The 17,984-nt window shown below is 35.2% G+C and overlaps 2 protein-coding genes across 3 annotated transcripts; both read left to right on the top strand.

The window, feature by feature from the left end:
* The first annotated feature begins 1,628 nt into the window (after nucleotides 1-1,628).
* Nucleotides 1,629-7,360, top strand: LOC144837453 (high-affinity choline transporter 1-like). The gene is made up of 9 exons (XM_078692570.1): nucleotides 1,629-1,817; nucleotides 2,288-2,395; nucleotides 2,588-2,743; nucleotides 3,069-3,217; nucleotides 3,439-3,564; nucleotides 4,338-4,491; nucleotides 4,997-5,202; nucleotides 6,006-6,498; nucleotides 7,081-7,360. The coding sequence occupies exons 1-9, from the start codon at nucleotides 1,652-1,654 to the stop codon at nucleotides 7,161-7,163; spliced, it is 1,641 nt and encodes a 546-aa protein (XP_078548696.1). The 5' UTR covers nucleotides 1,629-1,651; the 3' UTR covers nucleotides 7,164-7,360.
* Nucleotides 7,361-8,494: 1,134 nt separating this feature from the next.
* Nucleotides 8,495-17,664, top strand: LOC144837961 (high-affinity choline transporter 1-like). Of its 2 annotated transcripts, XM_078693277.1 has the most exons (10): nucleotides 8,495-8,730; nucleotides 9,590-9,697; nucleotides 9,950-10,105; nucleotides 10,467-10,615; nucleotides 13,240-13,365; nucleotides 13,564-13,717; nucleotides 14,038-14,243; nucleotides 14,620-15,100; nucleotides 15,427-15,481; nucleotides 16,786-17,664. In XM_078693277.1, the coding sequence occupies exons 1-9, from the start codon at nucleotides 8,565-8,567 to the stop codon at nucleotides 15,462-15,464; spliced, it is 1,584 nt and encodes a 527-aa protein (XP_078549403.1). In that variant the 5' UTR covers nucleotides 8,495-8,564; the 3' UTR covers nucleotides 15,465-15,481; nucleotides 16,786-17,664. The 2 variants fall into 2 exon arrangements, with proteins under 2 accessions (XP_078549403.1, XP_078549402.1); XM_078693276.1 differs by lacking the exon at nucleotides 15,427-15,481.
* Nucleotides 17,665-17,984: the final 320 nt, after the last annotated feature.

Genomic DNA, 17,984 nt, shown 5'->3' with positions numbered 1-17,984 from the left:
TTTATTTATCTTTATTTATTATCTTTTTTTTTTATTAGAAGCACAGTCTCAGTGTGAAACAAGTATACAGTAAATAAAATATTAGACAGAAAAACAAATTACAAAATATTTACAAAGTATGCTTTGTCATGACAAACCATTGAAAAACTTTAAATTTTTACTAATATAGTAAAAACAAATTAAAATAAACTGAGAAAGATTAAAACCAAGAAATGTACAAAATTAAGTTTGAGAAGAAATTGTATTATAGATATCATATCGTCTGTTCCATGTATATTAGACAAAATGTTGATGCATATGTCTTTTTGGGTGTTGTGCAGTTTCTTGCAAAATGCGTTAAGCTAGCAACGCAACGTAAGTGATTTGACCAATCACAAGCGTGGATTATTCGAAAAGTGTTTTGTTATTGGTTATCTCGCTTGCGTTACGCGTACGTCCTTACATTGCATCTCTAGTGGGAACCACTCTTTAGCTGCACCCATTTGAGATGTGATGATAATAAATATAGCAGGGGTTTCTCCAACTTGTTTGTACATAAGTTAAACATGATATTTTATATATTTAATAAAAACATTACTATTAAAATTAATTATCAGAAACTTTTCGCTTTCAGTGTATTTTTAAACAAGAGAAAACAAATCATCACTTCAGCTTCTAATCTACTCGGTAATCTGTTTGTCGGTCGGATCGCAAAACGGGTTGACTAGATCAACACATCATAACTAGCTCAATACATAACTAGCTTATACAAATATCAAGCTTATACATCATTATCTTTGATACACAAACCTATCTTATGGTGCATGTGATATCACAAACTGTGTTTGGGAACCTCGTTCACTGGGGATGGACAATGGGAACTGGTTTTCAACGACGCCCACAAACTATTTGCAATTCTGCATCAATTGTTCTATGACATGAAGCGTACTATGACCTTCTAAATGGATTCACGGTTCTATGCCAACTTTTTGGAAAATGAAGTGTAGATTAAAATTTGTTAATTTTAATAATAAAGTTTTTACGCGATTAAATTAGTAAATTATCCTTAATATATAAGTTACAAATTTAACGTTAACTAGATTTTAGTTCTTCAATTTGACAACAAATAAGGCTATTATTGTGATCTAGTATATACGAACAAAGAGGACAACCCCCCCCCCCCCCCCCCCCCAACTTCCTATATCTGCACATAGCTGACCAACTCACAACTCGATTCATTCAATTATGGACTTTGATGATAGTTAACTGAAAGTTAGGCCTCCTGAACAAACATTGATTTTATAATAAAATAAATAATACCCCTATATTATACCTACATTATTAACTAAGTTTCGGCAAATAAAAATAGCATGACAAAGGCTATCTTTTATTGTTTGATGTATGGCAATGTTACGGTACTCACTATGTGACTCTTGTAAGTTTTTAGTCTTGTGCAATTTTATTACTACATTATGTCATTGATTGAGTAGCGAATCAGGGTTTGGACTTAAGTCATATCTCTTATGAGTGTTTGCACTGTTGTACTGAACTAAACTATCCTCTTATTCAAACAAACCAGACCATCACCCGACACGTTTGTTGAATTTATCACCAGTTTATGAGATATTTCCCTAGTGAACGGATCGTGAAACAGCTATAGAAAACTCTAAAGATGTCTGTAAATTGGGGTGGCCTCATTGGGGTGGTGATCTTTTATGTCATCATCCTAGCAATTGGATTGTATGCATCTAGGAAAACTAAGGGTAGCACGTCTATGGATGACGTCATGCTTGCTGGAAGAAGCATTGGACTATTTGTGGGTGTCTTTACTATGACAGGTAAGTAATCCCTACCGCAGTGTATCACGGGAAAACGATTTATGATGCTTGAGATCCCTGGAAAAGCTTCGCTTTATCCTAAACTAACCCCCTCCTCACCCCTCTCCCTTCACTACGGCCTGTAGGTCTACTATGGGGGGTACGAACTCAGAAAACACCATAGTAAATTAACATCAACATAACTGTGTATTACTACTCATAAAATGTAAAAATTCAATTCAACAACTTTGAAGTTTTCATTAGTTAACACAAGAAGAGACCGGCCTCAAAACTCTTTCAATAAATGTAGTCTTTAAATTTAGTTGAATTGAAAAGCTACTGAGCACCGGTGTACTGAGAGTAGCCTATTTTACCAAGAGACTGTATGCGCAGCTCTACGAAGAGCACTTTCTCCATAGACCAAAAGCATTGCAGAAGATCACAACAAAATAGTTATCGTAACAATTTATCTGTTTTCTATTTAATTAAAGCGACATGGGTTGGTGGAGGATTCATAAACGGAACAGCTCAATCAGTGTATGATTCGGGGTTACTATGGGCGCAGGCCCCATGGGGGTATTCCTGCAGCCTAATCATAGGTAAGAGTTGTAAAAATAAGAAAAGAAATTATGATATTTATTATTGAAGTAATATTGATTGAGTGTGTTACGAAATTTCGCTCATTGTAAAAATGGTCACCCACACAGTTTAAACGTTGAGACATGGTAAATAATAATCAATAAGTTATTTCTATTTCTAATTGTTGATGATTTGTTTTTCTATCTATCAAGGTGGACTTTTCTTTGCTAAAAAGATGCGGGAACAGGGTCACGTAACCATGTTGGACCCATTTCAGATGAAATTTGGCAATCGAATGGGTGGACTTCTGTTCCTACCAGCTTTATCTGGAGAGATATTCTGGTCGGGTGCTGTTCTTGCTGCGTTAGGTAATTAATCTAACATTCACATTCCCATTTTAATAGATATTACGAGATGTAAACAATTCAACCAAATAAGTAAACAATTTGGCGGATGAATATTCAAAGTGGAGAAGATTACATAGTTTGCCTACAGCAAACATCACGCACTCATGCCTTTCGCTACAAATCATTTTTGTTTCTCACATTTCTTCACTTAGAATTATTATTACCACAATTATTGTGGACTTATCTGAATTAATTAAACTTAATTACTTACATTATTTTTATAATTATGTTCATTATTATATTATTATTATTATCATAAATATCTTTTATGGTGTTCTATATATAGGATCAACATTTAGTGTCATTCTGGATATAGACACAACCATTGCTGTTATTGTGTCAGCTTGTATTGCCATGTCGTACACTCTATTCGGAGGTCTGTACTCAGTCGCCTACACAGATGTGGTTCAGTTAATCTGCATATTTTTTGGCTTGGTAAGTAATGTAAACGACCACGATATCCCAGTGCCTCATAATATAATACTGGTGGACAAAGACCACGTCGCTTTTAAGTGACACAACTTAAAACGTATCGCATGTTTAAAGTAGGCCTACATTATGAAATACGTCTATTTCGTTAAGATATTTATTAAACAATTCTTTTAATTAGACCTATTCTGCAGAAATTAATCAAAAATATTTTTATTTATCTTCAGTGGTTGTCAATACCGTTTGCCATGACAAACGAGCATGTCACAAGTATTGCTGAGACAAGTTCGACCTGGCTTGGAACTTGGGACAATCGTTACGCAGCTATCTGGTGTGATCTTGGCTTACAGTTGGTATGCATTTCATTCCAAGAGTGACACTAGCACGATGAAAGAGAAACACAAGTTAGTGACGCGCGCGTACACAAATACATAAGGCGCTGTATTATCAGCGTTTGTACGCGCGCATACACAAGTCTTGCGTTTCTTATGATGGTGTCTTTCTATTTTATTCGTTGTTAAGCTCTATCTACACTATCAAGCTAGTTTGAAAAAAAAAAGTGTGATGTGTCCAAATATGGTAGTGATATGACATCATGGCACATCACATTTTTATGTCACATAAAGTTTGATAGTGTAGACAGAGCTTTAGAATGATATTATTTTATTCGTTGTTTTAGTTTGTTTGAAGTTCCTTCTGTCACATTTCTCAAGTCAGCGTGACTGAGGACACTGCCATAAAAACACTAAGTATCAATAATTAGAAAATAAAGAATAACTTTTGGATTTTATGCGCGCATTGTTATATTAAAGGCATACTATCCGGTACATTATTTAATAAGCTTGATTCACACTAGAAACCAGCACAAGGACGTAGACGCAACGCAAATGAGTTGACCAATAGCAGCCTAGCAAGCAACAGATTTGATAATTCATTTGATTGGGTCAAATAACTTACGTTGCGCTTAGATCTTTGCGTTGCGTCCTTTTGAAATCAATCTTTATTTTAAACGCGCTGTTTATGCTTTAATGGTCGATTTGAAACCTACTATTAATATATTTATTAATAAATATATAAATGGGTTTATTTGTTAATAATATTCTTTATTTTTGTGTTTGATATATAGATATTTGGTGGTTTACCGTGGCAAGTGTATTTTCAACGCGTCCTGTCCGCTAAGAGTGCGCGGTACTCACAAATTTTGTCTTACGCAGCCGCTGTTGGCTGTATGGTCATGACAATACCATCGGTCCTTATTGGAGCAATCGCCACGAGCACAAGTAAGTTGCATCCTAGTATAGATTCTAGACCGAAATTAGTAAAAAGATATATATTTTGGCACATATGGCGTTTCATACGTATAATACTTGCTCACATTTTCATTAGTTTTAAAAAACAAAACGCCGACTAGTGGACGACTAACATAAAAAGACAATAACTGCAGACTTGGGGCAAGTCTTTGCATCCGTACTGTCATGGGTTAACAATTTACAACAACAAAAAAACAACCATGATTTAATAAACTTTTAAACCAGATCTATCTGCGGGATCCGATTTATGTGCCAATCCTTTTTAATCCACCCGACTCATAGGCCAATGTTTTACTTTTATTTGTTGGTTGATCATGTACCTTTTAATTGGTGGCACTTGTGACAAGAAATAAAACAGAACATATTATATTATATATCATTAAGATAGATCGAAGTGATACCGGTATTAAATTAATTTTAAAGAAAATGTAATATACTTGAAAACGCCTGAATATCAACAACGTTTTCTTTGTAGATTGGACTGCAACTGACTATGGCCAAGAAATCACAGACAGCAACATTGTACTTCCTCTTGTGCTGCAATACCTGACTCCTCAAGTCGTCTCCATCATCGGTCTTGGCGCTGTCTGCGCCGCTGTGATGTCATCAGCTGATTCGTCTCTTCTCTCGGCTAGCTCCATGTTTGCACGAAATATATACAAACTGCTAATAAGGCAAAATGTTAGTTTGGCACATTCGTATAAACGAAATCAATCAGAGATCTTCACGTTTTAGTAGTACAACTCTCATCGTGTTTAGGAAACAATATTATATAAGAAATAAACGATAAGCGAGTCAAATGGCCGAGCGGTTAAGGCAGGGGCGCCGTTTACCGTACCTAAAGAGCCAACAACATCGGCAAGGGTTCGAGGCCGACTCGCTCCTAGTTCTGGTGGTGGAACAAGTCTTCTCGGATAAGGACTATAAACCGTAGGTCCAGTGTACACAGTTATAACCTGTGTGCACTTTAAAGAACCCAGTTCATTATTCGAAAAGAGTAGGGGGTTACCCCGGTGAACTGGTTCACAAAATAGCCCCTGTATCTGGGGGATTACCACCTATCTGATAGGACAGTGATTAATTCACTATTGGTAATCCTTGGCCACATTGCCTAAAGACATAAAATAAAATAAAATAAAATAAATAATAATAAATAAATAAACATGAAAAGCGTGTTTTGTAAAGGCCAACTCAGACAGCGTCGTACAACAAGGCCCGACGAAACTAGTCGTCTAGTCAGAGTTGAATCCCGACGAGACGAGTCGTCTTGCGATAGCGTCGGGCGTAGTTTAGGTCGTTGCGAGAACTTTAAACTTTAATTTTCTCCCGACGATCGAGCCGACTCATCGGACCTTGTCGTACGACGCTGTCTCAGTTGGCCTTTACATTTATAACATATACAGGCCTACTCCTTATACTGTGGAAAATACTTTTAGGCCTACTTGTTTGAAATATTTACAATGCGTATACTTTTTATTTTTAAGGCAAGCGAAACCGAAATCATTTGGGTGATGAGAGCATCGGTGATAGTGTCTGGAGCAATCGCCACAACATTAGCGATTACTATCAACTCAATTTACGGGCTGTTCTACCTCTGTTCCGACTTTGTCTACGTCGTTTTGTTTCCACAACTCCTGTCCGTTGTATACATCGAATTCACAAATACGTACGGCTCGCTCGCCGCCTATATAGTTGGACTTACGTTACGACTCGGAGGCGGAGAACCACTGTTGAATCTCAACCCGTTTATAGAGTACCCGTATTTTGACAACGGTGAACAGTTGTTTCCGTTCAGAACATTCTCTATGCTGTGTGCTTTAGCTACGCTGCTCCTTGTGTCCCTTCTCTTTCATTACTTGTTCACAATGGAAATACTCGACAAAAAATATGATATTTTTAAATGTGTGACCAACGTGCCGACAGCAGATGTTGCTGAAATGTTAAATATGAATTCAATAGACGAAGATAGAAAAGAAGGTTAGTATAACGTAATTTTCAATATATAAACTAATCTGAATTGGAAGCTATTATAGCCATACCCGGTTGCCATATTTGACCCCTCATGAAACGTCACAAAATAAACATGAATATTCATTAGTCATATCCATAAGGTGTGACGTAAGAATTGAGCCACCCGGATAGTTCTGATATCAATTCAATTTATTAAAGTACCTCGTTAAAAAGATATAGAAAAAATATACAGTAAAAAAATTAGGAAAGAAATCAAAATGACATTTGTAAACAACAAACATATCACAGTTAAAACATTATTCTAATTTAGTGATGTTACTTTCAATGTATTGTTGATGATAATGAATATCTCTAATATTGTAACACGCACATAGATAATGATTCAAAAACATCAATACTTGGTTCGCACTAGTGACGCAACGAAAGGACGTAAACGCAACGCAAGCGAGTTGACCAATAACAAGCGACAGTTGATTGGTCAACTCACATACGTTGCGTTACGTCCTTGTGTTGCGTCTCTTGTGGGAACCAAGCATTACCCTCTTGCTAAAATCGTTGATTTAATTATCACCGCTATTCTATTTATAGATTTTGATTCTGAGGTTAGCAAGTCTAAGAGCGATACTGAGAAGGCTGGGATAGATAATCGTGGAGCTGAAATTGAATTGTAAAAATCTTGCGGAGAAGTAATAACGTAATTATTATGATATACCGAATGATGTTGCCAAACACTTGATCGCAAATACGATATACTGATTTCAAAAGCTTATTGGACATTGTTATTGCGAATCTTGATTTACGAAGATTATAATTATATTGTTCGTAAACATTACCTCCTAATAAAGTAACATATGATGAGCAACACCAACATTCTTTTATTTCATACGCATCCAGCAGCGACTAACAGGATTGATAAACTATTTAATCATTTATCGTGCTTATAAAGTCTCATTTGAGGCTTAAGCTTTGTTCCCACTAGAACGCAACGTAATGACGTAAGCCGTAACGCAAGCATATTGACCAATCAAAGCGATGGATTATTCGAACCGTACCTTGTGATTGGTCAATTCGCTTCCGTTGCGGCTTACGTTCTTGCGTTGAGTTCTAGTGGGAACCAAACTTTAGCGAGTGGAGTTGAAAGCGTCGTGAGTTACAACCCTGGCACTAGGTCAGGATTGAACCCTGGACCCTGAGATTGGAAGGCAAGAACGTTATCCACCAAGCTACAGCTCTACTGTTGCTGTGTGTCTAATGTTTAATTACTATTCCAAATTGTGATCATTCGATATAGGTCTATAGTATTATGATATAATTTTCTAATTATTTTAATTTACCGACATTGGCTGCTCCATGTGTAAGTCTAGAGATAGGACTATGTGCTCTCCAGTACGAATAATAAGAATAAAATACAGTAAGCTATAACTGAATTAAAACATTTTTTTAAAGTAAAATAAAACGATAATGATTAAAACGCATGAACATAACTGTTTTTCAAATAAACATACTAATGGTAAAATGTAAAATAACGAAATTAAATTAGGCCCCTATGTTTAAAACTGTAAACGACTCAAGTATATACAATGAGAACTAATCGATATATAAGCGGATTCTCACTGATGCGCGCGGTGGCGTATGCGCAAGGCTCGAATTTGCGAATCTCGCAATTAAATCCCACGTAGGCCCAGTATTACGAGATTAGATGAGATGACAGTTCGTGCGAGTCTACCGTGTGATCTACTGTTTTCTAGTAATAAGATGGGTTAGAAAAATAGAAAACTAACGTCAAGTGAAAAGAAAGAAAACATCGTATAAAAACTAATACGATCAAATAAAGCACGAAATAAACAGAAAACAGAAAACTAGTCCATACTGTAAGGAATTTATTTAAACGCCGCACCATGAGAGGCCTGGATGTGCTTTAAAATAGTTAGGTCCCTGGGGATTTGTCTGCTGCCGCCAGCGTTTAGTTATGCCATACATTATAACTGCAACAGTACAATCGCACAGGTTCATTCAGCAGTGTTGTCTTCTGTGTGTTGAGTTTAACCAAAAAGTTTGATACAAATCACAAAATGGCTGTAAATTGGGGAGGATTGGTTGGTGTTATTATATTCTATGGCATAATACTAGCAATTGGTCTTTATGCCTCAAGAAGAATTAAAGATAAGACTTCTATGGAAGATGTCATGCTTGCAGGAAGAAATATTGGATTGTTTGTTGGTATATTCACCATGACTGGTAAGTACCTTTATCCTAAAAAAAAGTTACATTTACACACTAGGCCTAATTATTTTCTTATAAAAACTATAATACTGACGAAGGCCTAATAATGTGTGGTTTACGTTTTGCTAAGACTATCAGGTCAGTTCTTTAATGTTAAAAAATAGAGATTTTAAAGTTAGCAAATCGGAGTAAGCCATTATTAATAGCTGAACTTAGCTTCGAATCCGGCTTTGTTATATTGTTCACATCTGCTAAAGAATATAACCGTTAATTATCTAATCTGACCTTCTTAATGTAGAAATCCTTGAAGGTCAAGACGTAACGTAGTAAAGCTTGTTTTTGTTGCATCGATGCAATAAATAATAGCTTGTTTATACGGTATATATTAATCAAAATCTGACATTTTGTACTTTTCTTTTTTTTCTTTTTATATTATATTTTTCCAATACAGTACATATTTTTTCACGCTTTGGAGTGAAAAAAAAGATCTATACTTACATTGAATTAGTTCAATATGTGGAACAAAATAAAGCTTTTAAAAGGTTCAGGGGAAAAAACTAAGGAAAATGTATATGGGTGTTATGTAGGCAAACGTAATGACTTATAGACAAACGTAATGACTTATAGACAAACGTAATGACTTATAGACAAACGTAATAACTTATAGACAAACGTAATAACTAAAAACAAACGTAATTACTTATAGACAAACGTAATTACTTATAGACAAACGTGATTTTGCAAATGTGATATTTTACCAACCACACCCACCACATACTGACATCCTAATAATATCGTAATATCTTAAACTTAGTGTTATGCTCTGGATAATTATCTATTTTTTATTCATAAATATTAATAAATTATACTACAGCTACTTGGGTTGGTGGAGGTTTTATAAACGGTACTGCTGAGGCGGTGCATGACAAGGGACTAGTATGGGCACAGGCCCCGTGGGGCTACTCGTGTAGCTTGATTGTAGGTATGTACATTTTATTTTAATCGGTGTTATTAAATTATTTATAAATATATATTTCTGGAAATATAGTTTTATTCATTATAACGTCTGATTTATCGTTTTAAATAGCATTTGAAGATATGACTGATTAATATGATAACGTCTAGTACACAATGTTAAAGGTTTTTCTTGTTGCTTACAAAGTGTTGGCGCGAATGTACTATTTTACACCTTTTTTGCTTTGTTTTAAGTTTAAATGTATATTTTATAATTAAGGTGGACGATTTTTTGCTAAGAAAATGAGAGAAAGTGGCTACGTGACCATGTTGGATCCATTCCAGAAGAAGTTTGGTAAACGAATGGGTGGAATGTTGTTTCTACCTGCTCTTTCTGGAGAACTATTCTGGTCAAGTGCAATTCTAGCAGCTCTTGGTAAGGCTCTGTCTACACTATCAAACTTTATGTGACAAAAAAATGCGATGTGCCCTTATATGGACATGCTGATGTCATCACTACCATATTAAGGCATATAATCAGTACCATATTTGGGCGCATCACATTTTTTTTTCAAACTAGTTTGATAGTGTAGACAGAGCTTAAGATAAAGTTCCAAACTTAAAGATGGGCCATATCAAGTTGTACTAGCTCTGGAACTTAAAGATGGGCCATATCAAGATGGGCCATATCAAGATGGGCCATATCAAGATGGGCCATATCAAGATGGGCCATATCAAGTTGTGCTAGGTCTAGAATAAAATCGTATTTTATTTAAAAACCTTTAATTATATTCTAGGATCCACATTCAGTGTCATTCTGGATATCAACAAAACAGCATCTATAATCATATCTGCTTGTATTGCTATGTTCTATACACTGTTTGGAGGACTTTATTCCGTGGCATACACCGATGTTGTCCAGTTGTCCTGCATTGGTCTTGGCTTGGTGAGTATTCAAACCAAACATTAATCCATACTTGCCAACACCCCACATATGCATCGACGAAAGATTATTTATTATTTAATTGAAAATCAACGAGTTCTTCCAAAAAATACAAAACAAAATATTGATCTTTAACAATAAATAATCCTTGCAATGTTTGTATCATAATTGATTTGATCTAGTGGTTGACGAAGTGCGATAACCACATCTTTGTTTAAATCCAAGATTTTCCAATTTGTCCAATATAAAAATGTATTTATAGGCCCAGTGTATGATATGTAATTTCTGAACTTGCCTGTCAAATTATAGTTTGTCAAAAGTCTGTCAATTTATATATATCATAATAATATACATCCTACACCTTTCTAAATATAGAATTGAGTCAAGTCGACCGACTCATTCAACGACGAATTCATAATTCTGATCATGCAAATGGCGTCTGCATAATCCTATCTTTTCCTATAACATGACTAATAAAAACGTGTAACATTATAGCATTTAAAAAAATGTATCATTATAAATATTAGTATGTTGTTTTTATACATAACCTATTCTACTATACTATTCTAAAACACCAGAAGATTATCTTTATTGGCCCACAAATAGGAATATATAATTTAAATTGACTATTTACACATTGAGTGCATTTATTTTTAATGTAAAGATGGCGTCTATCCTCCGGTTGTTCATAACAATTCGTCGTATTGCTTTGGATTACCATTGCTAATCGAATTCACAGTCGATACTCATGTATACAATGGTTTAACAAAAACACAATACACGATGTTGTTGTATTTCCGCGTGGAGTATTACGCTATTCATATTAAACAGAGCGTTACGTTTGTTTGTTGACAATACTTTCTCCTACTACCACTATTAGTTAAAAATCCAACCGCCATAACATCCAAAACGACAATAACAAAGTTTTACAATTTTAATGACACCAGCCAGTGAATGTTCGATTGGGGAGGTGGTGCATACTCCATTCGTTCCCTATTTTGTGTACGTTGATCAATTTTAACTCCATAATACAATATTTAGGCCATTATTTCATGGTGTAGCAAATTTTAGAAGCGATGCTTGGCCTACATTTTTGACATACCAAATTGTTGAATCTGGACTCGTTTAATGCTCGCGGTGGCCGGTTTCCAAAAGGCGGTTGTCTTAAAACAATATACTGATGTACATCATTTGTTTGATTAGAAAATACAAATTTCCCCAATTTTTTCCATGAGCTCATAAATCTTAATGGCCTTAGTGCTAATCTAGCATCAGTAGGCCCTTAATCTAGATATCGGATGCTGGTAAGATTATCCAATTAAATGGGTCAACTATCCGGTTTAACATTTACAGCAATCCGGAGCTTATTTCTCAGCATTCACTACTTGTCTTTGAAAAAAAAACAACATTTTACCAACATATGGCCAAGTGCTAAATTAATAGATATATTTAATATGGTTGAATAAAAGAGCGATTATAAACGTAATTATTGCGTACCCTGTGCATTGGTATTTTGTGAGACAATAATTATTATGCATGCATAACCATTGGATTTCCGCCATCTTTACATATAAAGGGTAGTTCCTGTGCATCTCATAATGAATGACAATACATTCTGGCTTGTTATTGTTATATTATTATTATTATGGAAAGATTGGCACATGCGCAGGCTATGCTATGTCAACTATTATTTATTATTTGATTGTTATTGTTGTAACATAGCTGAGTTACTTTTAGAGCCTTACACGTCTACTATACAGATATCCGTTGAAAGAGGAGTTGGGAACTGCAGACGGTTCCAGAAGTAAACTTCTCGGTGTGTGGGACAGATAAGTGCTCAACTTGTCCGGCATCGTTTGGCCAAAAGACCAACGTTTGTTTATTATACTGTCTTTTAGTATTAGTATGCTAATAATCGCTTAAAATATCTTGTATAAAATGCTTGTCGTCGGCTAAGTTATAGGATTATTTATGAAGATGAGTGGATAACTAAAACCACTCCAAACATTGTGAACTTTTCAAGAACTACTATATAATTATCTAAAATCTATAATTATGATGTTTTTTCCGCTTTAAAACTACAAAAAATGAACTCAAGACGACAAGCATTTTATCATATTTATGTTTTTATTTAAGTGAACCAAATTCAGTAATTTAATGTTTTGTCTTATAATTAATGTTTTGTCTTATAATATGTATGTTAGCTAACTTGCCATCTATAATATTTAAGATTAAAACATCATTATACATTATAGCTCCTGACGACATAAAATGACACACTAGGCCCTACTGAGTTTTCATATGCAGTTATATCTTTAGCGTCAATGACTTTTAATGTTGCCTAGAAAGACACTAAAAAACATGAATGTATCATAATGTACTATAAATAGAAAAGAAACAAAAATTAAACTAATATTCAACATCGTTCCCGGAAACTAAAACTAAAATTGAATTAGTGATGGCGCCTTCTAAACACGACTGACCTTGGCATTATTATTTAATTTGCATGCGAATAAAATAAAAATAGGAAATGATTTACAAAAATAACTGTAACAACTTTTTTTATATGTCCGATGAAGTCTAACATTTCCATTTTGTTTATAATAGTTCTTTTGTGTCATCCATAGTGGTTGTCAATTCCGTTTGCCTTTACAAATGAACACGTGAGCAGCATCTCCCTCACCAAGGAGGATTGGCTTGGAAGCTGGGATAGTAGAAAGAGCGGAATATGGGTTGACTATGGTTTCCTTCTGGTAGGCAACTGTTCTACTGTTCAGCCACAATATACTTTTATTTTTATAATAAGTTTAGTTTCAAGTCTAAATATACAGAATATAGGCCTACAGAACATAAATTAATAAATATAATTTTGTTCGTAGAATTAGCAATGTAATCATGAGGTTATTTATATTAAGCCTATACAGTATATAAAAGTATTTTGTCTTTTGTAGATTTTCGGAGGAATACCATGGCAGGTGTATTTCCAGCGCGTATTGTCTGCAAAAACCGCTCGATACGCGCAGATCCTTTCTTACACTGCCGGTGCTGGATGCATGTTTATGACCATACCGTCGATCTTAATTGGTGCCCTAGGAGCAAGCACAGGTGAGTAACATTAAAAGAGTTAACCATAGTCTGCACTCGAAAAAGTTGGCTAGTGAGTAGACCATTTTCAGCAGAAAAGAAGTTTGCAGAGACAAACAATCCGAGACTTTTGTTCGCAAACTCGGAGTTTCCTATCAATTGGTATAAAGTTAGATTGGATACCGTAACTATGGTAGACTAGGTTATAAAATAAGCAAATGGACAAGCACCTTTGAGCCAAAGTATTGGCACATTAGTAGAGATATACTGTACACATTGTGGTATATAGATTTGCCGTTGATTTTTTAACTACTGTTTACTTATAATTATCTTTTTTTCAGATTGGGAAGCAACTGATTATGGACGAAACGCAACCGATAGTAGTCTTATCCTACCACTAGTACTGCAATACCTTACACCTCAAGGCGTCTCCATCATCGGCCTTGGAGCTGTCTGCGCCGCTGTCATGTCTTCAGCCGATTCTTCTCTTCTCTCCGCTAGTTCCATGTTTTCCCGTAATATCTACAAACTACTTATAAGACAAGACGTAAATATATTTATTTTTTTATATAATATAAATGTAGACAAAGCTTTAGTTATATTATAACTAAAGCTTTGTCTACACTATCAAACTATTGACCAAATATGGTAGTGATATGACCAAATATGGTAGTGATATGACCAAATATGGTAGTGATATGACCAAATATGGTAGTGATATGACCAAATATGGTAGTGATATGACATCATCATGTCCATATTGGGCACATCACATTTTTTTGTCACATAAAGTTTGATAGTGTAAACAGAGCTAAGAAATTTAATTTATATAAAATAGTATATAAAGAATCTTTCAGAAACATGTTTCTGGACCCACAAAGAACTTTTTCTGAACTGTGTGAAACGATTTCTTTTTTTTTTAGGCAAGTGAACGGGAGATCTTGTGGATAATGAGATGTTCGATTCTGGTGGCAGGAGCCATTGCTACTACACTAGCGATTACTATCGATTCAATCTACGGCCTCTTCCATCTTTGTTCCGACTTTGTCTACGTCATTTTATTCCCTCAACTTCTCTGTGTTGTGTACGTCGAGTTCGCAAATACTTACGGTTCCATCACTGCTTACTTCATTGGTCTACTGTTACGACTCGGAGGTGGTGAAGAGATCCTTGGTCTAAAGTCATTTATAAAATATCCATATTACGATGAAGCGGAAGATCTCCAGCTATTCCCGTTCCGTACGTTTTCTATGCTCATGTCGCTTGGAACACTGCTGTCAGTGTCTTACCTAACTCGCTACCTTTTCACTAACGGGATTTTAGCCAAAGAGTACGATGTTTTGGAATGTGTAACTAACCAACGGAAGCCTGAAGATGCTCCTAAAATTACAATGAAAACAATAGGTAGGTTCCACATTCTTTATATCAAAATGTACTTTTTATTTTAGCCTCTTGTTACCTTGCACAAATTTAAGTTTTCTTTATTTAATCTTTCTTTGTTGGATGTCAAATACGATATTATACACCGGATTCGAAAATTGTGTTTAGTGAACAAAGTAAATTGAATTTTCTTTTAATTTATTTATTGTTTTAACGTACGTTTTATTAAATACTGTCATGTTTTTAATCTTTATCTCGTGTTTTGTATGTTATTTTTTTGCTTGTGGTATGCGCCTTTGTTTCTACGTGAAATCCCAACTAAATTATAAGTTATTTTATCGGCTTTGTAGAGAATAAGGAAACTTTCCAGGCACAGATGCTTCTATAATTCATGGTTTGACCCAGGTGACTCTTTTATTTTTCAAAATGCACTGGAATCAAAATCATCATATAGCCATCAATGGATGTGAAGACATCATTTATCACTATCAACTATTACCGTATACTGCCCCCATATGTGTTCGTCTTTATTCATTGAATTTCACACTTCACGCATGTATAATTGAACACAATTATTATTATTTACTGCATATCTACAGGCTTTTTTATTCACTTGTCTTGCCTTTCGTACAATAGCAACTATTCCGATACCGCAAATGCGGATATAGGCTACCAAAGATGGAACACTCTACGCACAAATTGTATGCACAAATCTGTGAAGCGCAATTATCTTTGGTCACCGCCGCGTCATTTTGACGATATCTGCGCGCGCGCGTGCGTACCAAGGTGTGATTGAGGGTGAAAAAAGTCGCTATCCAATCTGAATAGAACAAAAGCCTTTACATATATAAATCGCATGTGCGATTTGTGGAGTTAGCCGTATAGCATTATAAAGTCAGGATCTCTGTAATTGCAGGACTTTTTTCACTCTCATATAATACAGCATGCTGCATATAATCACCGACCTTCACAATCATACACAATGCAACTCTCACACTTCACAGTAATGCACCCCGTTTAGTCATGTTTTGTGTCAAGTGATACGTCATTCCACAATTCTTAACAAACTCATGTTAAATATAATTGTACTAATCGCATGGATATTTGTATCAATTTCTTTTTATGCAAACGTAAAACACAATTATTATTCCCATAATAGGCTACTTTGTTGTTGGTAGGGTCCTCATTGGATAAATGTAAACGTGATCTGAAAAGAGTTCTGGGAGCAAAAAAATCTGCCAACTTATAATCTACCGCAATTCATTCAAGTTCATTCATTCTTATTGTGTGATTGTATTGTTGTAATAGGACGAACACATACTCGTTCAAATATAACATGCTTGTCCCAAGAAGCCATGTTTACCTACCAAGCCTCATTAAGCCTCAACCTAAAATCTACCGCAATTAATTCAAGTTCATTCATTCATATTGTGTGATTGTATTGTAGTTGTAATAGGGACAAACACCTACTCGTTCAAATATGACATGCTTGTCCCAAGAACCCATTACCCACCAAGCCTCATTGGTCAACAAAATAATTGCACTGTTTATATTTGATTGTAGTCAACACCTACTCGTTCAAATATGACTATTCTTTGTCTCCTAATGGCATAAACCCCTCCACATTTGGTCACAAAATGGATGAAATAAAAGAGTTAGGCCTAATAGCCCAAGGCTAGAATTAATATTTGTTTTCCCTTTTTTTTTAGAGTTTGACAACGAAATACCTGAATTAAAAGATGGAGAAAAACCAAAGGGTGTTTATAATGGAAATGGCATGGTGAACCCTGGTGCTGAGATTGAGTTTTAATGAAACCACCAGGCGCTAGAGTATGTCATCTCTGTCTTGCTGCAGGTGCAGACCACCACCGTTGGGGGCGCGCATAAGCAGAGCGGGAGTTCTGCACTTACCGATTGAAAATTGTTAATGTGACATTATTGTCTAAAATTGTTTTATGCGAAATTGTAAATATATATATATTATTTTTCCTCCTGACAGGGAGATTACTCAAATACATAGAATTGCAATAAGTAGATTTAAATAAGTATGCATGTTTGGGAATGTAGTACTTAGTATAGTGTATAAAAAAAAACATAATACTTCTTATTCACGTGTGTCCTACTACCTATTGTAAATTATCCATGGCCAATTATACCCTCGCACACATCGCTGATATTAAGGGTTTAAAATAAATGTATAGAATAGAATTCTCATTTTTCCAGATTTTAAAATCAATCTTAAGCCACGTTTACACTGACAAAACATTTGCTTGCAATTTTTTGTTGTTGTAAAACACTGATTCCAATTCGTCAATGTGACCCCTGGTATATATCTTGTAAAGCCTGGTTTCCATAAAATCGCAGACAAAATCGACAAAGTTGAACTTTGCCGATTTGACTGCGATGAATCGGGGAGCCTTCCCGATTGCGTCGGCGACATCTGCGCGTGTAGCGATTTTAATGGAAACCAGGCTTAACAGAATGCGCACAATATTTGTTCAGTATTTGTTTTGTGTAAATTAATGTACTGTATATAGAATCATGATATTATGAATTTGTTAATAAAGTTGTTTTGCTTTCTTCTCAAATGTTTTGTATCTACTATTTATGTGTTTGTCAAAGATCAGCTGATGATATACAATCTTTGGTTATATTATAACCACGCCCACTGATAAAGCACGTGACGATAACTTTGAACCAACGGAGTTTAAGGAGATTACGCGAGACGTTTTCTGACCATATTTGGTATGAATTTCACAGTAAAAATATGGGGCGCGCAGAACTGGAACCACGACGCGCACATTTTATGTTTCACACACCACGTACCACATGCGCCGCGTCGAGGGGATTCAAAAGTAGTCTTTTGTAAGAAGATTTCAGACTGGCAGACCACGGCATCAGCTATCGA

This window comes from Antedon bifida, chromosome 3, assembly GCF_963402885.1.
Source record: "Antedon bifida chromosome 3, ecAntBifi1.1, whole genome shotgun sequence".
Classification (NCBI taxonomy): domain Eukaryota; kingdom Metazoa; phylum Echinodermata; class Crinoidea; order Comatulida; family Antedonidae; genus Antedon; species Antedon bifida.
The sequence above is the reverse complement of the archived record's forward strand: the minus strand, read 5'-3'. Positions and strand labels throughout refer to the sequence as shown.